The sequence below is a fragment of the Nicotiana tabacum genome, chromosome 23 (assembly GCF_000715075.1).
Source record: "Nicotiana tabacum cultivar K326 chromosome 23, ASM71507v2, whole genome shotgun sequence".
Taxonomy (NCBI): Eukaryota; Viridiplantae; Streptophyta; class Magnoliopsida; order Solanales; family Solanaceae; genus Nicotiana; species Nicotiana tabacum.
The window spans coordinates 43108598-43135113 of NC_134102.1; the positions used below are offsets into that span (position 1 = coordinate 43108598).

The 26516-nt window shown below is 38.8% G+C and overlaps 1 protein-coding gene across 1 annotated transcript; it reads left to right on the forward strand.

The window, feature by feature from the left end:
• The first annotated feature begins 14164 nt into the window (after positions 1-14164).
• LOC107799152 (benzoate carboxyl methyltransferase-like) lies at positions 14165-17532 on the forward strand. The gene is made up of 4 exons (XM_016622236.2): positions 14165-14306; positions 14841-15257; positions 16251-16505; positions 17029-17532. Exons 1-4 carry the CDS (start codon positions 14232-14234, stop codon positions 17380-17382), a joined length of 1101 nt encoding a protein of 366 aa, XP_016477722.1. The 5' UTR covers positions 14165-14231; the 3' UTR covers positions 17383-17532.
• Positions 17533-26516: the final 8984 nt, after the last annotated feature.

A 26516-nucleotide genomic window follows, 5' to 3' on the forward strand; every position in this document is an offset into this window, starting at 1 on the left:
GTACAGAACGATAACACGATTAAGTCATAAAGCAGAGAAAGAAAAATCTCGATGTGCACAGTTCATCAAGTACTCTGCTCAATCAATAATCTATCATATAAAGATGATATGCAAGTAAGTCAGGTAAATAACCAAGAAAATTGCAAGTAAAGATGAAATGCAATAACCAAACAACACTGGCCAGATTTTCCTTAGAATTTCCATAACATCACCAAAACACTGATCAATTTTCCTCAATGCGCGTGTACACCATCAAGAGAGAACACACGAGATTATTATATTTTATTGCATTCAATTATAATTAATTAAGTTTAATTAAGTTAATTCTTAAAGGGGTTAAAAGCTCAAGAAGGCTACAATTATAATTAATCAACTAAACTCAATGTGGCTATGTGTTAAAATCCATTTAAGCTATTTTGGCCCAAATATACGAGTCCAAACGCCCCTGACCTAGTCCAGACCCACCCTTCCTATTCCATGTTGGCGATCTGTTCCCTCTCATTTGAGCCAATGACATCTTTCCACATCCCCATCTTCCACACTTATAGAGAAAGCACAAAGAGATCTGAATCGTTGATCTAACTAATCAACGGTCCGCAATTAATTTATGTTTTCTCCTTTCTTTTAATTATCGCCTAAACCTCATCTCCACCGTTGGATTACAAATGTCCAACGACCGTTTTCATAATAAAACTTTTATTAATTCTTATACTCTGAAATATCGGGATCGTTGATCAAACGTTCCAACGACCCAGATTCTATCACTCACTTTAAACCTACCAAACACCCCTAAACCCTATCATTCTCTCACCACCCAGCCACCCTCATTTCCCTTTCCTCTCTCCTTTCTCTCATCCATCAGCCCATAGATCTTCAAAGGCCTGACACAAATTTATGCAAGGTCACAAGATTCAACTTCAAATCATTCAATATGCGAATCCAACCGGTATATTTCCATTATCATCAGCGAATCCAGTCGGATCCTTGTTCCTAGGTAAATCCATGTTGCTTTTCCCCTATGTTCTTCACTGATTTCACCTTTATTGCTATCATCATCCGACTATCGTCTCTTTTCACAACCTATTTGAATTAATTGGAACCCTAAGTGGCTTTAATTCCACTATAAAAGGGGCATTCAATCTCTTCACTTACCACACATAAAATACTATCCAAAACACAAAAGAGTTAAAATTTAAAGTTTTCTCACTAAATGCCCTCTCTAATTTTTTTATTTTCTTTCTCTTCTTTGGTGTGGGTTCAACTGCTATAGTTTGAGTTCAACTGCTATATTGGCCTTAAGTTCGGATCACTGAAACGGCTGTTGAACACTTCCTTACTTGGTTTTCTGCTCTAAAGAAGGTCAATATACACTGACCTCCCTCTCTTTATTTCAAATTAGCTATTTGCGATATCTTCCTAGCTAGTTTTCTGTTGTTTTTGAAGTGTGTCAATATTGTAGGGTTATGCTTGTTGTTTCATGCTTGGCATGCTATTTTTTTGACGATCTGATAGTTTTCTAATGTTGCTATCTAGTCTATATTGTCGACAGGTTTCATTCCTCATAGTTTAGCCCGAATAAATATATTGTTGGTAGTCTTATGAACCAATCCTGTGGAACCGTTTGACTAATTGGATTGATTCTATGTCTCTTTTGTGTGCAAGTTAAGTGATGGCTATACTACCATGTTAGTTACTTGATTGAACCATGCCCTTAAGTTCTCCCTGATATTTTGTTAAGGCTCCATGTCTGTTGTGTTTGTGATGTCATGCTAAATGTTTTCAGTTCGCCAATTGTCTATACCATCATATTGAATCTGCTTGACTTTAGGTGGCAGTTTACTCATGCTACTATTATGACATGATTTCTATATTCTTCTTGACAAAAGAAAAACCATGTAATGAACCTGTTAGTCAGTTAGAAAGACTGTCCTCAAACTAAACACAACCTGTTGAGACTGATCCCTGTAGTGAGTTTGCTACTTTCCCTCTCATGACTATTTTAGCTTTTTGTGAGATTCCTGCTGCTACATTAATGACTTTGCACTAGAGTTTACATCTGTCATGCCAATCCATTCTATGTTCATAAAATATCCTATGACTTTAGTTTGAGAGACTGTATGTTTACATCTATGTGTTAACTCTTTACTTGCCTGTGTTCTGACTTTGCTATGGTGGTGTACTTGGTTTGAATTTGTGAATATTTCCCATTAACGGATCTGTTCCCATCGCTTGTGGTGATCTGTTCTCATGACTTCAATTGTTAAGCTTAACTATGACATCACACTATCCTGATTCCTATGTGCCTGTCATGATAACTGGTATATAAACCACAAATTGAGTCCTGTTGATATGCCATGCGAGTAACCTGCCTACATGTCCAAATGTTGGTTCATTGTGACCTGTTTGCCTTGTCAAGTTAAAATGAGTGTTATCACCTATTTGCCTTATGCCCGATAATGTCATTTTTTGTAGGGGCTTAACCTGATTTTGTTTAAGTCCTATAGTTAGAAAGCTTGATGACTTATGTGTTGTATATTAGTCCATTAGGATTGAGTAAGACTAAGACTAATTCTTTCCTATTTAATGAATCTGTTGCCCTGACTAGTTGGCATGCCCCTTTAGGAATTCTGAAAGGAATAATTGTCACGACCCAAATATCTAACCAGTCGTGATGGCCCCTATCATGGAATTAGGCAAGCCGATAATCTCAATATGCTTTCAATATATAATAGAGGTGAGCTAAAACAATTAAACTAACTGAAGGTTTACAGAATAACGGGGTAAAAATCTAAAACACAAGTGCAGAACGATAGCCCGATATCGGGGTGTCACTAAGTCATGAGCATCTAACAACCAATCTAGAAACAGAGTCTACTACAGTCTGTGCCAAATGCCAATACAAGAGAGAAAAGATAATAAGAAAGGAGAATCAAGGACTGCAGACGCCGGCAACTACCTCGTAAGTCTCCGATAATCAGCTCGCGCACGAGTTCAGCGACCGCCAGAACCGTACACACCTGAATCTGCACATGAAGTGCAGGGTATAGCATGAGTACAACCAACTCAGCAGGTACAAGAATTAAATAAGGAACTGAGAAGCAGTGACAAGCTATATAAAAAAATACAGATCATTTAAAAAGTTTTCAGTAAAGAGTGAACATGCTTTCAAATCCGATGGTATAAGTCAAATCAGTTTGAGCTCAAGTAAAACAGATATGAATCTTCAAGAAATTTCACAACAACAACAGATAACAACTAAGTGTAACAATAAATAAAAGCAAGTACAACCTCTCAAGGCAGCAGTCACTTAACTCATCTCAACAGCTTATACTCTCGGCTCTCAGCCCTCAATACACGCTCTCAATATGAACCTGCGCTCATTGGGGGTGTACAGACTCCGGAGGGGCTCCTTCAGCCTAAGCGCTATATTGTTGCGGCGTACAGCTATATATATATATATATATATATATATATATATATATATATATATATATATATATATATATATATATATATATATATATATATATATATATATATATATATATATATATATATATATATATATATATATATATATATATATATATATATATATATATATATATATATATATATATATATATATATATATATATATATATATATATATATATATATATATATATATATATATATATATATACCTCACAGCTCGCAGCTCGGCACTCTAGCCCTATCTCAGTCACTAAGCTCTCCAGCCCTTCGGGCTCACAGAATATTATAATAATTATCCCAAACAGAGAATACAACAAGTATCAACAAGAAATGAGAGGGAACAGAGATATAACACACAAGTAAGACTGTGATTGAGTACAAGACATCAATTAGCAGTCAATTCAACAAGTATACGACCGCTGCGGGTCCTAACAGTGATATTATATGGCCTAAGCATGGTTTCTAACATGAAAGGCAATCAATTGCTCAAAGACAAGGAAAAACAAGTAATAACAATGGCTATTCGACTTTACAGTCTCACGGGACAGACCAAGTCACAATCCCTCACGGTGCCCGCTCACACGCCCGTCACCTAGCATGTGCGTCACCTCCAAATATTCACATCATATCAATTCTCGGGGTTTCATACCCTCAAAACCAGATTTAAGACTGTTACTTACCTCAAACCGCACAAAAATCCTACTCCGCAATGTCCTTGCCCCTCGAATCAATCTCCAAACGCCCCGAATCTAGCCACAAGTAGTACGATATAATTAATATAAGCTAAAAGAATCAATCCCACAAGAAAACACAAAACTATAAGCCAAAATCTGAAATAGGCTCAAACCGCCCCCGGGCCCACGTCTCGAAATCCAACAAAAGTCACAAAATATGAACACTCATCCACTCACGAGTCCAACCATACAAGAATTACTCAAATCCGATAACAAAATCCCATTCAAAACCTAAAAATTCTAACTCAAGAGTTCTTCCTCTTTTTCCCCAATTTCTCACCCCAAATCACAAATTAGATGATAAAAGTAAAGATGAAATCATGGGATTTAACTAAAACCAAGTAAGAATTACTTACCCCAATCAACTCCACAAAAATCCCTTCAAGAATCGCCAATTCCGTTTTCTCTAGCTCAAAATATGCAAAATGGGTCCAAACCCTCATTTTTGAAATTAATATTGTCTGCCCAGATTTCCTTCTTCGCTAACACGACCGTCCTCTCGCGTTCGCGTAGGCCAACTCAAACTGCCTCCCAGTTTACTCTTCGCGAATGCGATCAACGGTTCGTGAACATGAAGCTTTACAAGCTCAACTCATCGCGAACGCGGCCCATACCTCGCGAACGCGTAGACCAAAGACCTGGGGTCCCCAGCTGCCTCACTTCTCTTCGCGAACATGACACTCCTCACATATTCGCGATGCACACGCAGACCACACCTTCATGTCCTCTACTTCGCAAACGCGAAGAACAAAATTTTCCCAGCTCACATTAACCTTTCGCGAATGCGAGGCTCCTCTCGTGAACGCGTAAGAGGAAGGAAACCAGAAAATATATGCCAGCAGATATCAGCCATCAACCAAAGTCCAAAAATGATCCGTTAACCACCTGAAACTTACCCGAGGCCCCCGAGACCTCAACCAAACATACCATCATGTCCCAAAATACTATACGAACTTAGTCGAATCCTCAAACCACCTCAAATAACATCAAAAATACGAATCACCTTCTGATTCAAACTTAATGAACTTAAACATCCAATTTCTACAACCAATGCCAAAACCTATCAGATCACGTCTGATTGACCCCAAATTTTTCACACAAGTCATATTCAACATTACAGACCTACTCCAACTTCCGGAATCGGAATTCGACCCTGATATCAAAAAGTGAACCCCCGGTCAAACTTTTCAAAAATTTGACTTTCACCATTTCAAGCCTAAATTAGCTACATACCTCAAATTCACAGTACAGACACGCTCCTAAGTCCAAAATCACCCAACGGAACTAACGAAACCGACGAAACTCCATTTCGAAGTCGTCTTCACCCAATTCTGTTTTAGGGACTGTGTCCCAAATCACTCCGAAACCAAAAACAAGACCTCCCATCAAGTCACATAAGCAGAAACAGATACGGGAAAACAATAAATAGGGAATCGTGGCTAATATACTCAAAACGACCGGCCGGGCCGTTACATCCTCCCCCTTTTAAAATAATTATTTGTCCTCGAACGAGCATAGAGACATACCTGAAGTGGGGAAAAGATGAGGATAACGGATGTGCATATCATGCTCGGTCTCCCAAGTCGCCTCCTCGACCGGCTGACCCCTCCATTGAACCTTCACAAAAGAAATATTCTTCAACCTCTGCTTTTAAACCTGCATATCTAAGATCGTCACCGGCTCCTCAACATAAAGATAAATCCTTGTCCAACTGGACTGAGCTGAAATCCAACACGTGAGATGGATCGCCGTGATAATTCCAGAGCATAGAAACATGGAATACTGGATGAACTCCTGCTAGACTGGGAGCTAAGGCAAGCTCATAAGCAATCTCCCCAACAGATCGCAATATCTCAAATGAACCGATAAACCTCGGGCTCAGCTTGCCCTTCTTTCCGAACCTCATAACACCCTTTATGGGTGACACTCGGAGCAAGACCTGCTCTCCAACTATGAATGCAACATCGCGAACCTTCCGATCCACATAACTCTTTTGTCTGGTCTGGGCTGTGCGTAGTCTATCCTCAATCACCCTAACCTTCTCTAAAGCATCCTAAACCAAGTCTGTACCCAATAATCTAGCCTCGCCCGGCTCAAACCAACCCACTGGAGACCTACACCGCCTACCATACAGAGCCTCACACGGTGCCTTCTGGATGCTCGGTTGGTAACTGTTATTATAAGCAAACTCCGCTAGAGGTAAGAACTAATCCCACGAAACCACAAACTCCATCACACACGCACGGAGCATATCCTCTAATATCTGAATAGTGTGCTCGGACTGTCCGTTCGTCTAAGGGTGAAATACTATGCTCAACTCCACTCAAGTTCCTATCTCATGCTATACGACCCTCTAGAATCGTGATGTAAACTACGTACCCTGGTCAAAAATGATAGATACCGGTACGCCATGAAGCCTGACGATCTCGCGGATATATACTCGAGCCAGCTGCTCGGAAGAATAGGTAGTCATCACAGGAATGAAATGAGCTGACTTGGTCAGCCGGTCCATAATCACCCAAACTGCGTCAAACTTCCGCTGAGTCCGTGGAAGTCCAACAACGAAATCCATAGTGATCCGCTCCCATTTCCACTCCGAAATCTCTAACTTCTGAAACAACCCACCTGGTCGCACTGATGCTCGTACTTCACCTGCTGGTAATTTAGGCACCGAGCTACATACTCCACTATGTCCTTCTTCATTCTCCTACACCAGTAATACTGTCTCAAGTCCTGATATATCTTCGCGACACCCGGATGAATAGAATACCGTGAACTGTGAGCCTCCTAGAGAATCAACTCATAAAAATCATCTACATTAGGCACACATAGCCTGCCTTGCATCCTCAATGCATCATCATCCCCAATAGTGACCTCCTTAGCATCACCGTGCTGGACTGTGTCCTTAAGGACAAGCAGATGGGGGTCATCATACTGACGCTTCCTGATACGATCATAAAGAGAATACCGAGAGACCACACAAGGCAATACTCGACTCGGCTCAGAAACATCCAATCTAACAGACTGGCTAGCTAAGGCTTGAACATCCAATGCCAATGGCCTCTCTGATGTTGGAAGATATGCTAAGCTCCCGAAACTCTCCGCCCGGTGACTCAAGGCATCGGCCACAACATTGGCCTTCCCGGGATGGTATAAAATGGTGATATCATAGTCCTTAAGAAGCTCCATCCACCTCCGCTGACGCAAGTTAAGATCCTTCTATTTGAACAGATGCTACAAACTCCGATGATCAGTGTAAATCTCATAATGGACCCCGTACTAATAGTGCCGCCAAATCTTTAAGGCGTGAATAATAGTTGTTAACTCAAGGTCGTGGACATGATAGTTCTTCTCATGGAGCTTCAATTGGCGTGAAGCATAAGCAATCAATCTACCCCTGCATCAAAACACACCCAATGCCGTTCCACGAGGCATCACAATATACTGTGTTAGAACCAAAAGCTGATGGTAGAACCAGAACTGGAGCCGTGGTCAAAGCAGTCTTGAGCTTCTGAAAGCTCTTCTCGTACTCCTCCGACCACCTGAAAGGAGCACCCATTTGGGTCAATTTGGTCAAGGGCGATGTAATAGATGAGAAACCCTCCACAAAAAGATGGTAACATCCCGCCAACCCAAGAAATCTCCGAATCTCTGTGGCTGAGGACGGTCTGGGACAACTCTGCACCACCTTTATCTTCTTCGGATCCACCTGAATAACCTAACTGGACACCACGTGCCCCAAGAACGCCACTGAACTGAGCCAAAACTCACACTTGGAGAACTTTTCATAAAACTTCTCCTCCCTCAATCGCTGTAACACAATCCTCAATGTTGAGCATGCTCCTCCTGTCTACGAGAGTACACCAGGATGTCATCAATGAATACAATAATGAATGAGTCGAGATAAGACTGAAACACACTGTTCATCAAATGCATAAATGCTGCTGGGGTGTTGGTCAACCCAAAAGACATCACAAGGAACTCATAATGGCCATATCGGGTCCTGAAAGCTGTCTTAAGAATATCTGAGTCCCGAATCTTCAGCTGGTGATACCCTGACCTCAAATCAATCTTGGAGAGCACCATCGCTCCCTGAAGCTGGTCAAACAAATCATCAATATGCGGCAAAGGATACTTGTTCTTGATTGTGACCTTGTTCAACTGTTTGTAATCAATGCACATTCTTATAGTACCATCCTTCTTCTTTACAAATAGAACTAGTGCACCCCAAGGTGACATGCTAGGCCGAATAATCCCCTTATCAAGGAGTTCCCGAAGTTGCTCCTTCAACTTCTTCAACTTAGTCGGTGCCATACGGAGTCCCTGTACCACCTGCTCTGGTGTGCGGGCGACGGGAGTTTGAGCACCTCGCTCGGCCTGAGAAGTGGCTGCTGCGGCCGGAATAGAGACTTCCTGAGCAAGACTAGTGCACGCGGTCAAAATCTGAGCTAAGGCCTCCTGAAGGCCTATAATCACAATGGGCATGGGTGGTGCCCGAGCTGGTCCCATAGGCTCATACACAATTAGAGCATGCTCCTGAACTGGGGCAACTGGTGGACCTGCAGCTAATGCCCTAGCTTCTGTGCGAGCTGCACATCTGCCCCTACCGCGGCCTCTACCGCGACCTTAGCCTCTCGCGGCCCTGACTGGTGGTACTGGTGGTTGTCCATCCTGCCCCATAGTATGCGTCCTCACCATCTGTGAGAGAATTAGAACAACAAAAATTTAGTTACTAGAATCAAAAGATTCGCACGGCAAAAATTCAAGAATGTGAAGTTTCCTAAGGGTTCGGCAGCCTCTCGAAGATAAGTACAGATGTCTCCATACTGATTTGCAAGACTCTACTAAACTTGCTCATGACTCATGAGACCTATGTAACCTAGGCTTTGATACCAACTTGTCACGACCCAAAATCCTAACGTGTCGTGATGGTGCCTATCGATGGTACTAGGCAAGACGAATCTAAGAAAAATACTTCCAATGTTTCATAAAAGATAAGTCAAAAGCTTTTACATGACAGAGTTTTCCTAAAAACATGAGTTAAACTTAAAATACAGTGCGAAAAAAATGGTCCCAAACATCGGGTGTCACCAAGTCATAAGCATATAAACAACCAGTCTAAGAAATAGTGTCTACAAGAGTCCGTGTCAAAATACCAATACAGAAAGAAACGATAACAAGGAAGGAGAGACAAGGACTGAAAATGCCGGCAACTACCTCGTGAATCTCCGATACTCAATCACGCACGAAATAGGGGTGGGCGTCGGTCGGTTCGGTCGGTTATTATGAAAGTACGGTTCGGTTTATCGGTTTTCGGTTTTGTAATATTAATAACCAAATCAAACCAAAGTATTTACGATTCAGTGCGATTTTTTTAAGGTTCGGTTCAGTTATTTCCGGTTTAGTTTTTCGGTTATTAACGGTTCAAGATTTTGATATCCGATGTAGACTACGGATCTTTAATTATAGTAAATTCTTTCACTATTTCTAGTTGGCAGTCCGACACTCTCGAAACACCAGTTATACCACTAGATTTTTAGCCTTCGTAATGCATGAAAAAAAAACAGAAAAAAGATTGCAGAAAAGAATGCAAATCTCAAATAGTAGAGCATTCTGCAAATGCAACTTCCCAGCTCAAAGAACCAAAGACTAACACCTAATTTGGGCATTTGGGCTTAGTAAGACTAATAGGCTAATATGCTAATAGGCTTAGGTACATATGGGTTTGGGTGACTTGGGCTTCATATGGGTATGGGTAGCGTAAGTCTGTAGGCCGAAAATTTTGGGTATGAGTCCAAAATTTCGGTTTTTCGGTTTAACCGAAAATCGAAATACCAAAACCGTAAACCACACCAAAAAACCGAAATTTAATAATTTAAAAACCGCACACCGATCGAATAACCGTTTAAACCGAAACTGAAAAATCAAAATTCATGGTTCGGCCAGTTTTTTCGGTTCGGACGGTATTATGCCCACCCCTAGCACGAAATCAACGTCTTGCGTGACTGAAAATACCTGGATCTGCACACGAAGTGCAGGGTGTAGTGTGAGTACAACCAACTCAGTAAGTAACAATAATAATTAAGGAACTGAAAGGTAGTGACGAGCTATACAAATACAGTTCATTTCAATAATTTCAGCAATGAAAGTAGACATATTTCAATTCCGAAAATTTAAGTCAAGTCAGTTACACCTTACCAAGTTCAGGTAAAACCGAATACAATATTTTCCAGAAGTTTCAGAACAATGACATAAATCATTTAAGTGCAGCAACGAATGAAACAAGTGCAACCTCTCAGGGCAACATTCCCTCAGGCTCTCTCAATAGCTCAACACTCGGCTCACAGCCCTCAATACTCACACTCAATAGGTACATGCGCTCACTAGGGGTGTACAGACTCCTGAGGGGCTCCTATAGCCCAAACGCTATAATCTGCACGGACAACTCACATGCTATAGTATCAACATGTGGATCAGCACGGACAACTCACGTGCTGCACGGACAACTCACGTGCTATAGTATCAATACCTCACAAACAGGCCCTCGGCCTCACTCAGTCATCAACCTCTCTAGTCTCACAGACCTCAGTAATAAAAAGGGAATCAATCCAAACCATAATGATATAATGTATCAACAATGGATAGCAGAGACTGAGGTATAATATGCAGGTAATACTACGACTAAGTACAAGTAACAATAAGCATGAAGGTTCAATAGGTATCACGACCTCTGGGTTCTTTACAGCACCCACACATAGCCTAAGCATGATTTCTATAGCACAGAAAGGGCACATAGCTAACAACAAGCTAATTCAACTTTTCAGTTTAATAGAATGGACAAAGTCCTAATTCCCACGGTGTACGCCCGTCACGTAGCATATGCGTCACCTCCAAAATACTCACATAATACAATAATTTGGGGTTTCAAACCCTCAGGACCAGATTTAAAATTGTTACTTACCTCAAACCGCACAGAACTCTACTCTAAAGTGCCTTTGCCTCGCGAATCGGCCTCCAAACGTCTTGAATCTAGCCACAAGCAGTACAATACAATCAATACGGATTAAAGGAATCAACTTATAAGAAAAATACGAAATTATAAGCCAAAATCCTAAATTAGCTCGAACCCGGCCCCTAGGCCCACGTCTCGAAATTCGACAAAAGTCGCAAAACCCGTAAGCCCATTCACTCACGAGTCTAACCATATCAAATTTACTCAAATCCGATAACAAAATCCCATTCAAAACCTCAAAAATCTAACTCAAGAACACTTCCTCTTTTTTCCCAATTTTCCACCCCAAATCACAAATTAGATGATGGAATTAAAGACATAATCATGAAATTTAGCCAAAACCAAGTAAGAATCACTTACCCCAATCAACTCCACAAAAATCCCTTCAAGAATCGCCCAAATCCATGGTCTCTAGCTCAAAATATGAAGAATGGGTTCAAACCCTCGTTTTTGAAATTAAATACTGTTGCCTAGATTTTCTTCTTCGCAAACATGACCGTCCTCTCGCGTTCGCGTAGACCAATTTGACTGTCTCCTAGTTTAACCCTTCGCAAACGCGATACTTTACCAACTCTGACCTTCGCGAATGTGACCCATGCCTCGCGAATGCGTAGACCAAAAGGTTGGGGTCCTCAGCTGCCTCACTCCTATTCGCGAACGCGACACCACTTCTGCTTTCGCGATGCACACACAGACCATACCTTCGCGTTCGCGTCCTCTTCTTCGCGAACACGAAGTACAAAAATTCTCAGCTCACAAGCACCCTTCGCGAACGCGAGGCTCCTCTCGCGAACACGTAAGAGGAAACCAGAAAAGCACAACAACACACATCAGCCATCAACCAAGGTCCAAAAATGATTCGTTAACCACCCGAAACTCACCCGAGGCCCCAAGACCTCAAGCAAATATATCATCAAGTCCCAAAATATCATATGAACTTAGTCGAACCCTCAAATCACCTCAAACAACATCAAAACGTGAATTACACACGGATTCAAGCCTAATAACTTTGAAATTTCCAAATTCTACAAACGACGCCGAAACCTATCAAATCATGTCCGATTGACCTTAAATTTTGCACACAAGTCACAAATGACCCCACAAACCTACTGCAACTTCTGAAATCAGAATCCGACCCCGATATTAATAAGTCAACCCCACGGTCAAACTTTTCAAAAATTCGACTTTTGCCATTTCAAGCCGAATTCTACTCCCGACCTCCAAATCACAATCCGGACACGCTCCCAAGCCCAAAATTATCCAACGGAGCTAACGGAACTATCAAAATTTAAATTTGAGGTCGTTTACACATAAGTCGACATCCGGTCGATTTTTTTTTCAACTTAAGCTTTCAATTAGGAGACTAAGTATCTCAGTTCATCCTGAATTCTCTCCGGACCCAAACCAACTAACCCGATAAGTCATATAACAACTATACAACACAAATGGAACAGTAAATGAGGGAATTGGGCTACAACTCTCGAAATGACCAGCCGGGTCGTTACAATCGGCCTCGATCGAGGAAAGCTTATCGAGCCAAAAAATTGAAAGCCAGAATATCCGCAATTGAGCGAGAATCTCGGCGGAAATCACAGCGCATATCAATGAGAGGCCAATTAATTAATCTATCATGTGATTCCTTGCTGTATTTAAAGATTATATTACGAATATGACCTCTCCACTATATAAAGGGGGGTCTGATTATTTGTAAGGGAGATTCATAGAACATAAAGCAATATACTATCTTTCTTCCGGTTTTGATATTTAGTCATTTTGTTCTTCTATCAGCTACTCTCCATTCAATTTGAGGGTGATAAAACTTAAAGGCTTAGGCTAATTAATCCATTCGCTATTCTCCATTCAGTTTGAGGGTGATAAAACTTGAAGGCTTAGGCTAATTAATCCATTCGGTTTGCATTCATTTCTTTCACAATTAATTTCGATATTCATTTATATATTTTCTCAATTTGTACCGAATTATACCAAATATTCTTAGAACCGCATATAAATTCAATTGTCATCTGTTTTTTGGGTAAACATACATAAAGGAGGAACGCTCATGACATTAGTTGTCTTTGATCGAAGCGCGGTACTGATTTTACATATCTTGTTGATCGAAACAATTTCTTTGTTTGTTGAACTACAAAAAAAAAAAGTATTAAAATTCTAAACTTCATAAGAAAATATAGCTTAAGGGGATTACCGTTCCTATTCAAAAGGTGGAGGAGGTATTATTTCTCAATCCTTGAAGTTTAGGGAGGTTAAGTGAAATTTACTCATTGAATTGGGCCATTTAATTTCAAAAAGAAAAAGACAAAGAAACGAAGGAAAAGGGTATTGACGTTTGACATTAAGAAAAATAATGTTCACTCTATATCATTGAATTTATGCTAGCGGTTGACTAGTTGTTTCGATAATATTCGATTGAAATTGGAATAGAGTATTTAAAATTATGATTGAAAAAAGAATATTTGAAAGCTGTTTCAGTTGTATTTTAGATATATAAATATTACTTGAAATTTTTTTAAGATGAGTAAAAACTATTATTTCAGCTGAAATACTTCATAAACAAGTTTTCTAATATTTCATCGGTATTTCAAATATTAAACTTCATTATTTACAAAAACTGAGGACGAAACTAGTATTTGCAAATACTAAATTGTTATATATGGCCAACCAAACTAGCCTATGAATGTTTTTTTCGTTAGGCAAAGATTCCAACTTTTTTTTTAGGCTACGCAAAGTCATAAATTTAAAGCAAATAATTTGGAACTAAAAGGCACCAGCCACATAGACAAAGACAAGGCAAATTTCACAACATACAGATGTTAGAACAGTTGCCAACTTTTCAGTTAAGAAATTAGCGGACATCGTGAAAATCTAGGTTCTTTTATATGTCCTCAAACTTTCCAAAGATGGAAACTACATTAAATAAAAATAGAAAGAAGAAGACTAAAGAATTGGATCATTTTAAAGAAAAAAGAAAAAGAAAAAGAAAACTAGAAGCAATGGTGCTCGAGAAAAGTCTACCAATGACTGCAGGAGATTCAGAATGCAGTTATGCCAATAACTCAATCCTCCAGGTTGTTTTTTCTATAGCAAAGAAAAGAAAAAAGGTGTTTTGAAACTTTTTGAATGATATTCTTTCGTAGTCTTTCCATCGATTCATGCTTGTTAAGATAAAGATTAATCGTTCAAAAGATATGTAATTTATATTATAGATTAATATGCATCATTACAAAAGGGAATGTTTTGATTAGTATTTCGTACTATAGATATATTACAATATTCCATAGTTGTTCTAGTAAAAGTAGTTCCTAATTTGTCGTGGAACGTCATAAATAAAGGAGGAACCGTAAAATATATTATATAATATTACATCATGCATCCTACTTACTTTCTTTGCTACATAATCCACCACTTAAATACACGTTTTGTTCCCTGAAGTTGTGCCAAATCTTAGGGTCTTTCGAAACTCTTTTGAGTCTAGGACTATTTGAAACCCTACAGTTTACGTGGGAGACTCCCGTCGATATCACTATACTGTAACCCTTAATACTCAAACTTGTTGAATTTTAGTCTTTCTTGAATTGATTTTTTCGACTTTAAATTTTCAGAGAACAGTGATAGTAAAGGCAAAACCTGTGTTAGAAGACACAGTAAAAAATATGTTCAAGAATGGTGACTTTCCAAAGTGTTTCACAATGGCAGATTTGGGTTGTTCTTCAGGACCAAATACTCTTTTATCCATCAGCAATGTTATTGACATGGTTCATAATTTGTACAAAGAAAAAAACAAGTCTGATGAGCCACCAGAATTTCAAGTGTATTTGAATGATCTGCCAGATAATGATTTCAATAGTGTGTTCAAATCAATTCCATATTTTCTTGAGAATTTGAAAAAAGAGAAAGGAGATAAGTTTGGAAATAATTGTTACATAGCAGGAGTTCCTGGTTCTTTTTATGAAAGGCTTTTTCCTAGCAACAGCTTGAACTTTGTTCATTCCTCCTATAGCCTCCATTGGCTTTCTCAGGTGATTAATCTCTTGAAACACATATGTCATTAACCAAGTTCATCAATATTACTCAAATTAATTACCCACACAATGGCAAGAATTAAAGTCTAGTACCTAGTTTTCTAGGAGATTTAAGCCCAAAATATGCATGGTAGATTTTGACTCTAAAGCCTTTACCCTTACGGTCTAACTTTATTGCACGTATTGTCCGTACGTTTTGGCCAAATAAACCTAGAATTTATCTACTGGGATATGTCACATCGAACTTGTGCTATGTGTTACATAACACTTTGCTTTAATTCTACTCCCTATCCGATGTGAGATTATCTAAAAGTATCATGTGCACCTTCTGAAGAAACTTGCTAGCCTAAAATTTTACCAATCCTTCTCCTAATTCGTCCTCATCAGTCTACCCTCTATCATGGACTTAACACACCATTAAATATTGATCATATCAAATCAAATTCAAAAACTACATAACTTTGGTCCTCTTAAAATGAATAAACAATTTCATCAATAAAATAAGAGTAAAGTTAGTTTGGGTGGTGCGAACAAAGTTTCATTTTAATAGCTGAAAAATGAAGAAGAAGGAAACTACATATAAATTATAGAGATACTCTTCATGGTTGGACCTTTAGGGAAAACCGTAAAGATATGGCTTACACCAAAATAAATAGTATTACACCATTGTTAAGAGTATTTTTGGCTTGGCTGAGCCCAACAGTAGACAACAACAATAACAACAACAACCCAGTATAATTTCACTAGTGGGGTCTGGGGAGGGTAATGTGTACGCAGACCTTACCCCTACCCTGGGGTAGAGAGGCTGTTTCCGATAGACCCTCGGCTCCCTCCCTCCAAGAACTCTCCACCTTACTCTTGGGGAGACTCGAATCACAAGCTCTTGTGGAGCCCAACAGTAGAATATATGGAAAATTTACATACTTTTTCTTTTTGGATCTTATATACACATTTTCCTCATGTACACATTTTAAAAATGGATATTAGCAGGTTCCAAAAGGGTTGGAGAGCAACAAGGGAAGTATATTTATATCAAAGTCAAGCCCTCCCCAAGTACTAGAAGCGTATTTAAAACAATTTGAGAAGGATTTTTCAAGCTTTCTACACTTTCGTTCTCAAGAACTAATTAGTGGAGGGCATATGGTCCTTGTGTATGTTGGTAGGAGCAGTCCAGATCCAAAAAACTATGATTCTTGTTGTTTGATGGATTTGCTAACAAAGTCACTTGTTCATTTAACAGCCGAGGTTATTCACATGTTCTTTAAATATCTGACATTTGTTTTTCTTTCCAAACATGTTTGGCGACAAAAGTTATTTTTCAAAAAAATATTCTCATGAGAAAATTTTATTTTCTGGTGGTGATTGCTTACTAAAAACGGAAACATATTTCATCAAAAGGGAGAAAATGCGAAACCACCTTTTCCAAAAAAGAATATTTCCATGAGAGTCATTTTTGGTGTTTGATTAGCAGAAATGGGAAATATATTCCATAAAAGGGAGAAAATACAGAAGTCGTTTTCCTTACGATTATCTTTTTTAACTTTTAACATCATATTACTTTCTTCAATGTATTAGCACTTAGACTATTAATCTCTACAAGTTAAAAGTTTATCCAAACAATCTTCCATTTGCTAATATTTTGTTTTTAATCACTAGCCAATTAACATCATAAAATATTTTCAATGGAAAAATAATTTCCTGTCATACCAAATACACTCTGCAGACTAACTTTATATTTAAAGTTTAACACTTGTTGTTATGGAAGCAGGGCAAAATCAAAGAAGATGAAATTGATTCATTTAACATGCCTTCTTATACACCATACGAAGAAGAGATAAAGAAGATCATACAAATGGAGGGATCATTTACTCTTGAAAGACTTGAAGCCTTTGAGAGTGATATGGCTGCCATTGAGAACCCTAATGGCAAACATTTTGAGGATAGTGCCAAATTAGCAGTTAAGACTATAAGAGCTGTTACTGAGGTTATGTTGGCTTCTCATTTTGGAACCTCCATAATTGATAATCTATTCGAGATTTATATAAAGTATGTCACTGAATATTTATCGATGGGTAGTACGATAAAGTTTTTTAACATCAGTCTATGCTTGCAAAAAATTTGAGACGTGACACCTGATAGAATAGTCGATGTGCACGCGAGTTGATTCGAACATATTTGTTAATAAAAAGAGTTTTGAGAGGTCAATAGGCTCCTCTTTTTGGATGATTAATGCTTCCTTTAAAGGTAATAATAGGAAATATGAATAAGTTAATTTTGGGATACATCTTGAAATTTTATCTGAAGAATTTCTACATTTTGTGGAATTTATTTTCCAGGATAATTAAATTATTTGTCTTTATAAAAGTTAGTCTTGACTTTTTGTACAGCAACAATTTGTAAATCGCAATGAAATAAGTTAAAAGAACATGTTTTTATAAATTTATACCAGATGATTTTTACGTCAACGTCAATATCTCCTATCAAAATCAAAGGGAAGATAACGAAGAAAGATGGATAGCTATAGTATCAATAGTGAGACTATAATTATGCCAGACACATGAATCTATATTTATCTGCAATCATATATAAATCAATGTACTACAAGGCACCAGATAAAGAAAACAAAGGGGGTAATAAGATCATTATCAACATCAATAGCGAAAAATTATAAAATTTCATTTGAACTCATTTCTATACGAACTTGAACTATAATTCAAACTATAGGGGTAAGATATGGGGAACTATAATTATAATATCATCATGCTAGCCACCAATATGTGTTTTACCAGCCTTGGAACTCTCTCTTGTAAAAGGTGTATAAATCTCTATATTTTCTGAATTTTTCGGTGCATCGTGAAATTCTCCAATTTGTACAAATCCATTAGCCTATTCTTCGTTACCAATTCCTCCAACTCAAAATCATGAACCTTGTCGAAAAGTCCATATGATCCCATCATTATCATATCCCATATTTCAACTTGAACTTTAATTTCCCATGCCACACTCGGATCGTCATATTTATCATCATTCCCTAATTGAAATGGACAATTGAATCTTTTCTGCTGAATTTCTGATTTGTATATCACCAACAGTGACCACGTGTACTCACACGTTAAAGTCAATATACAAGTTGTTGCTTAACCATGAGATTTTGTGTTCAAATAAGCTTCCTTGAGAACTTTCTTAGGATCAATTTCAAAAATGGTTATATTGATATTTCAAAAACAGACAAATTCAAAAATAAAGAAGATAAAGAACACCAAAGTTAAACGTGAAAAGTCCTTCAAATCGAAGGTAAAATCACGGGATTACAAAGATCCAAACAACTCCACTATAATAATAAAAGCGTTATAAAAGTTTTCTAAATTAGCTACACAACAAGTGCCAAATAGGGAACGATGATTGGCTAAAATACATATAATATGACATAATTTGCATCACATTTTAGTGTAATGTTAGTGATATTTTAAGTACATTATGAAGTTTTGAACTTAAGTGTATTGTTTATGCGTGTAGGAGCTATTGGAGGTAGAATGGGGTAGAAGTGCATGATTTGTTGCAAGTATAGGAATGGAGTTCACCCTCTGTCGAGGAACAAAGTTAGAGTCGAACAACAGCAGGCGAGGAAACTAACTGCGTCGCGTCCGGGAGCGCACTCAAGGCTTGTGCAATGTCAAGCGCGCCTCGCGCAAGATGACACCAAAATCAGGCATGCTCCCCATTTTGTCGCGGCGCACATAAATTTGGTGGGATTTAGATTGCGGCGCACTCACTGCCTCTCAAAGCCAAGTTTTTCCTACTTTGGTTGGATTTGATTAAAATCATCTAGAATTTTTCTCAAACCTATAAATAATCACTCACTTTTGAAGGAAAATTTGACCTTTGTGAAGGAGAGACATTGCTGAAGCAAATTAGGAGATGAAAATGATAGAGTTTTTCTTCTTTCCTCTTATTATTTGTACCTTAAGCATTAATATGATTATTAACGTGACTATGAGTGGCTAGTTCTTTTCGTTCTAGGGTTATGGGTGCTACGTGAATGTTGATGTCCGAAAGTTGGAATTCACGACTTTAATTTTATTATATTGGTTTATTTATTTGATCCTACACTTAAATTATTTTACTGTATAGCTAACAGTAAAATACTATCTATGAATCTAGAATTGATCTCAAAAGTAGAAATTAAAGATTATATATAGGATAAAATAAAGCAAGTTCTTGAACCTGGGCAACGGAGAACAGATTCGCGCATAGGATAGACATATACCTAATCACCTTGCTTAGTTGATATATTGGAATTATGAACGCATTTTTGTTAGTCATAATTTCACAAACATATAGGTGTTAGGTTAACTTGAATTGGCAATTAGTAAGGAATCGATCGATTCTTACGAGTAATACTAACCATATCAATAACCAAACTAGTAAATCAATTAGTCAGCTTAAGCAGTTAATTCAACAAATTTCACAACTCAAAACCAACAACCAGTCGTGATGGCGCCTAACTTACTTACTAAGCAATCCAACATAACAATAACCAAAAATAACAACAGAAATAGCAGAAATAGTACAAGTCTAATGCTAGTGATATAAACAACTACATTGAAATACAATACCCCCCCCCCCAAGAACTGGTAAATACAGAGTCATGAGTTCTAAGACGAAAAGACAAGTCTGAAATACCAAATAACAATACTGTCTAAATGCAATGCGATAATGTCACGCCCCAAACTCAAGGAGCGCGACCGGCGCTCAACCGAGTGAACCCGGCCGAGCAAGCCTGTTAGATACCGTCTACCCAAACTCACTCATGCTTAAAGAGAGTACATATTTCTATTAATTAGATAATAAAGAGATCATATATACAATATCAAATCATTTCCATCAGTTACTTCATTTTAAAGTTTCGAGATACACACATTTTCATAGTCTGAAGTAGAATAAGTAATTGAAACACAACATAACTTATTTAACTTTCCCAACACCAATATACAACCAACATTATGTCTACGAAGCCTCTAATAGATAGGAAAGTGTACTACGATAGTTGCGGCAACAAGGCCCCGACTATACCTCAAATACAATACATAAGGAATAAAAGATACATGACCCCGAAGTGAAATAAGGCTCACCAAGTCTGCTGGGAAGAGGGTGTACCGCTATCACTGATCAATGCCACCTGTTGTGGAACCACCTGCATCCATTAAAGATGCAGTTCCCCCGGCCAAAGGGTCGTTTATACCGTCGAATAACACTAGTATGTATAACTAAACACCCTCTCAATAGAATGAATAATAATACAAGGAGGAACAATCATAAAATCAATGGAAGCCTCGAAAAATACCAAAAAAACAAGTATGAACCAAATAAGTTTTCAAGTAAATTTCCATATTTTTTGGTTGGAGATCCTTAGTACCGATATACCATCATTCACAATACCACCATATTTTTAGCACGGAGTCCGATCACATCTCGATCGGCTAGGCCGTCTCATTTGAGACATCAACCACAATCACAATTGCAATTGAGTACGCATAAGATATATGTAGATATGCCTTTCCAAAGTTTGGTCTTATGCGTACTCATTCGGAACTTTAGTCTATCATGTAATTTTCCAAATTGACTTAGACTTAGGCCTCTCCTTAGACCCCACAACACTTATAATATGCCTCGTACACATATTATTATATTCAATTGATATCCATCATATTAATAGTCCTCGTCTGCACATAAAAAAATATAATTAGCACACATCAACTTTCTTAATAGCGCTTAAGTACTTCAAAATTTTTCAGGGTGCTACATTCTCCCCCATTTAAGATCATTCGTCCTCAAATGAGGGCCAAAGTCCACTATTTGTATCCGATGTGACTCAACTGTCATACCACACGCGGACATTCCCAAATTTTGAATAACTCTCCAAATATCTAAAAGTTTCGCTAGAGTCTCCCTTGTAAGTGGGCCTATCCACCTGACAGAGAACCCTAGAAACACATCCTAGCAACATATACATAATCCAATGACATAACATAACACAAAACAACGCCAATCATGGCCTCATAAGTAACATATAACCAAAAAGGAACACCTTTAACATCAACTATACAAGTGATACAAAATTCATAGGCGACAATTTCATAGAATGATTACATAGCTATTCAAACAAATAGGGATACTTCTTCTTCATCTCTTCTTCGGCCTCCCAAGTAGCCTACTCAACCTGCTAGTTTCGCCATAACACCTTCACAGAGGTAATTTCTTTATTTCTCAGTTTTCGGACTTGCCTATCAAGAATGGCAACTGAAATTCTTCATAGGTCTGTCCTTCATTAACCTAAAAAGTTTCAATTGGAACAATAAGCGATAGATCTCCGACTACCTTATTCAACATGTCTATGTTGAATAATGACATCTCAGGTGGCAGCTCAAGCTTGTATGCCACCTGACCAACTTTCTGAATGATTATTTACTGTCTGACATACCTTGGGCTCATTTACCTATGAGTGACAAATGAGTGACAAATGATCATCCCAGCTACCCTTGAAGTCAAGAACAGAAGCACGCAACATATCCTCAAATGTCTGAATAGTCCGCTCTGCTTGCCCGTCGGTCTGTGGATGAAAGGTTGTACTAAGATTCACTTGAGTACCCAAACCTTGCTGAAATTTCTTCCAAACGTTAGACGTGAACTGTGCCCCTCGGTTAGAAATGATAGAAACTCGAGTGCCATGAAACCTGACTATTTCCTTGATATACAACTCAGAATATTGTTCCGCTGTGTCAGTAGATTTAACTAGCAAGAAGTGTGCTGAGTTTGTGAGTCGATCCACAATCACCCAAATTGAGTCAAACTTGCGCGGAGTGCGCGGTAGTCCTACCACAAAGTCCATATTAATAATTTCCTATTTCCATATCAGAATTTCTATATTCTGTGCCAACCCACCAGGCCGTTGGTGTTCGACCTTCAGTTGATGACAATTTGGACACCTCGCCACAAAGTCCGCCACGTTCCTATTCATGTCATTCTACCGATAAACTTCCTTGAGATCACGATACATCTTTGTAGAGCCCGAGTGCACGAAATACGTAGAAGTGTGAGCCTCGGTCATGATTATTTCCCGGAGACCATCTACATTTGGAACACATAACCGCCCTTGGTACCTTAGTGTACCATTATCCATGCCGAGCGAAAAAGCCATAGTCTTATGTTTATCAATCCCCTCCTTCAATTGTACCAACAATGGATCATTGTATTGCTTTTCTTTGACATCCCCAACAAGTGATGATTCAGCCCTATTTTGCACAATTACCCATCCTTCACTAGAGTCCGCAAGACGAACTCCCAAACTAGCCAACCGATAGACCTCATTGGCCAACGGCCTTTGATATGCCTCCACGTGAGCCAAACTACCCATAAATTTCTGACTAAGAGCATCCGCCACAACATTGGCCTTTCCCAGGTGATATAGGATATCGATGTCATAATATTTGAGTAACTCAAGCCATCTTCTCTGCCTCAGATTCAGCTCCTTCTGTTTAAAAATATATTGAATGCTCTTATGGTCCGTGAATATATCCACATGGACCCCATAAAGGTAATGACGCCAAATCTTCAATGCAAATACCACCGCTGCAAGTTCTAAGTCATGTGTTGGATAGTTATTTTCATGATTCTTGAGTTGCCTAGAAGCATAAGTTATAATCTTGCCATGTTGCATTAATACACACCCAAGCCCGATCCTTGAAGAATCGCAATATACAACAAACCCATATGTACCCTTTGGTAGTGTCAACAATGGCGCCGTAGTCAATCTTGATTTCAACTCCTGGAAGCTCCTTTCACAAGCATCGAACCATTGGAACTTAACTGCTTTCTGAGTCAATTTAGTCAACGGAGAGGCAAGAGTAGAGAACCCTTCCACAAACATTCTGTAATACCCTGCTAAGCCTAAAAAACTACGAATCTCTGTTGGAGTTGTAGGCCTCGGCCAATTCTTCGCAGTTGCAATTTTCTGAGGATCAACCTTAATTCCTTCACTAGATACTACATGACCCAAGAATGTGATAGATTCAAGCCAAAATTCACACTTTGAAAACTTTGCATATAACTTGTGTTGATGCAGGGTTTGCAGAACTACCCTGAGATGATTAGCATGGTCCTCTCGACTTCATGAATATATAAGAATATCGTCAATGAACACTATCACAAAGGAATCGAGGAACGACTTGAAAACTTGGTTCATAAGATCCATGAAGGCTTCTGGGGCATTTGTTAGCCCAAAAGACATCACCAAAAATTCAAAGTGCTCATATCGTGTTCTAAAAGCTATTTTTGAAACATCCTGCTCTCTGATCTTCAATTGGTGATACCCGAATCGTAAATCAACTTTGGAGAAGTACTTAGCAGCTTGCAATTGGTTAAACAAGTCATCTATCCTTGGCAGTGGGTACATATTCTTGATTGTGACCTTGTTGAGATGCCTATAGTCGATACGCATTCTTAGTGACCCATCCTTTTTCCTTATAAAGAGAACTGGTGCACCGTAGGGTGACACACTCGACCAGAAGAAACCCTTATCTAATACATCCTTCAATTGTTCCTTTATTTCTTTCAATTCTGTCGGTGCCATCCTGTAGGTTGGAATAAATATAGGTTGCATGCCTGGCATCACATCAATCCAAAAATCAATCTCTGTCTGGTGGGATCCCTGAGAGCTCTTCCGGAAAGACTCCCAAAAATTCATGCACAACAGGCACAGACTCGAGTGTAGGTGCCTCTGCATTAGTGTTCGTAACTAGGACCAAATGGTAAATACACCCCTTGTTGATCATCTTCGTGGCCTTAAGGTAAGAAATAAATCTACCCTTCGGCACTACATCATCACCCTTCCAATCAAAACTGGCTCATTTGGAAATTCGAACCTAACAGTCCTGGTTAGGCAATCAAGCTTGGAAAAACAAGAAGAAAGCCAGTGCATCGCCAATATTACATCAAAAATGACCATTCCCAATTCAATAAGATCGACCATGGTGTCTCGACCATACAACGTTACAACACAATCCCTATAAACCCGCGGAGACAAAATAGACTCACCACCCAGAGTAGATACAGAGAACGACTCATGAAGTTGTTCTTGTTCTATTCTAAATTCCATAGCAACATAATATGCCACTTCTTTCAGGCGGTAGGAGGCCAATTCCACTGCCTCTGTCTTAGTAGCACGCATAACTCGGAGAGTCTTGTGCATCTCATCAATGAAGTCCTGGGGGTCCTCCTCTGGGTTAGTACCAGTGAACACTGGAGGATCTAACTGAAGAAACCTGTTCACCATGAAACTAGCAGAATCCCCTGGCTGACTGGAAGAAGTGGATGCCACATTTGACCTCTGGGCCTGAGAAGCCACTAGCTGAGCCAACATCTGTATGGTACCCCTAAGATCAACATCAGAAACATTAGAATCGAAATTTGGAACTGGAGGTGGGACTGGTATATCCATTGCAGGCATCGTTACACCCTCAGTAGGTGTAGGTACAGGTGCGGTCTGATCAGTTGTAGTAGAATCAGGAAGTGTAGTAACTGGAGGAATATTCTTACTCCTTGGGTGCTCACCCGCATCATTAAATATAGAATCAACTTCCACTCCTGGGGTGACATTAGCACTTTGGCCAGTTCTTCCCTTCTTCTTAGGTGCCATATACTGAAAGTTAGAGCAAAGCACGAGTTAAAGAAAAAACAATCGTACAATCAACTTTATCGCACAATCGAGAACAGGAAAGAAAGGTATTATTCCTAAATGCCCATGTAGCCTCCTAATTATAGATGTGGTCGACATCACACCGATAAGAAGGACTCTACTAGATATGGCTCCGAGACATCCTAGGACACATTAAAACCTTAGGCTCTAATACCAAGTTTGTCACGCACCAAACTCGAGGAGCGCGACCGACGCTCAACCGAGTGAACCCGGCCGAGCAAGTCTGTTAGATACCATCTACCCAAACCCACTCATGCTTAAAGAGAGTACATATTTCCATTAATTCGACAATAAAGAGATCATATATACAATACCAAATCATTTACATCAGTTACTTCATTTTAAAGATCCGGGATACACACATTTTCGTAGTCTGAAGTGTAATAAGTAATTCAAACAAAACATAACTTGTTTAACTTTCCCAGCACCAATACACAACCCACACTATGTCTACAGAGCCTCTAATAGATACAAAAGAGTACTACGATAGTGCCGACAACAAGGCCCCGACTATACCTCAAATATAATACATAAGGAATAAAAGATACATGACCCCGAAATAAAATAGGGCTCACCAAGGTTACTGGGAAGAGGGTGTACCACTATAACTGATCAATGCCGCCTGTTGCAGAACCACCTGCATCCATTAAAGATGCAGCGCCCCCGGCAAAAGGGACGTTAGTACCGTCGAATAGCACTAGTATGTATAACTAAACACCCTCTCAATAAAATGAATAATAATACAAGGAGGAACAATCATAAAATCAACAGAAGCCTCGAACAATACCAAAACATCAAGTTAAGAACCAAATAAGTTTTCAAGTAAATTTACATATTTTTAGGTTGGAGAACCTTAGTACCGATATACCATCGTTCACAATACCACCATATTTTTAACACGGAGTCCGATTACGACCCGATCGGCTAGGCCACCTCATTTGAGACATCAACCACAATTACTATTTTAATTTCCAGCACAATCACCACCATGTATGCGGCATGACGTCTGATCATAACCCGGTCGACTACGCCGTCTCATCTGAGACATCATCCTTTTCGTTCAATCATCTCATTTAATAAGTCTTTCACATGTTATCATTCCATTGGCACTAGTGGCTATAATTATAAAGTCATTCTTGGCACTTGGCCGTATTTCATAATTCAAATCCTTTTTCCACTTTCAAACGTCACCATCGTCATCAACAACAACAAGGCTTTTCAATTCAAGACTTTAAATAAACATGTGAGCAATTAAGAATCTTAGTCACATAGAGTCTTTTCACAAAATTTGGCATAACAACCTTCATTTGAACTTGACTTGAAGTCTTAACATTTTCAACACACATCCCATACCCTGAACACATCCTCAAATGATAAGATAACATGATAAAAGCATTTGGAATTCATATTGAACATATATCTTTCAACACAAACATATTCAGAATAGCTAATTTTATAATGATCAATTTAGGACTTACACAAATTACACGAAACCGTGGGAT

Bases quoted from the DNA above. Each gene is read 5' to 3' on its own strand.
- LOC107799152 (XM_016622236.2), top strand. From the start codon at position 14,232: ATGGTGCTCGAGAAAAGTCTACCAATGACTGCAGGAGATTCAGAATGC. The intron at 15,258-16,250 runs GTGATTAATCTC...GGATATTAGCAG, and splicing joins GCCTCCATTGGCTTTCTCAG to GTTCCAAAAGGGTTGGAGAG. The intron at 16,506-17,028 runs GTTATTCACATG...TTATGGAAGCAG, and splicing joins TTGTTCATTTAACAGCCGAG to GGCAAAATCAAAGAAGATGA.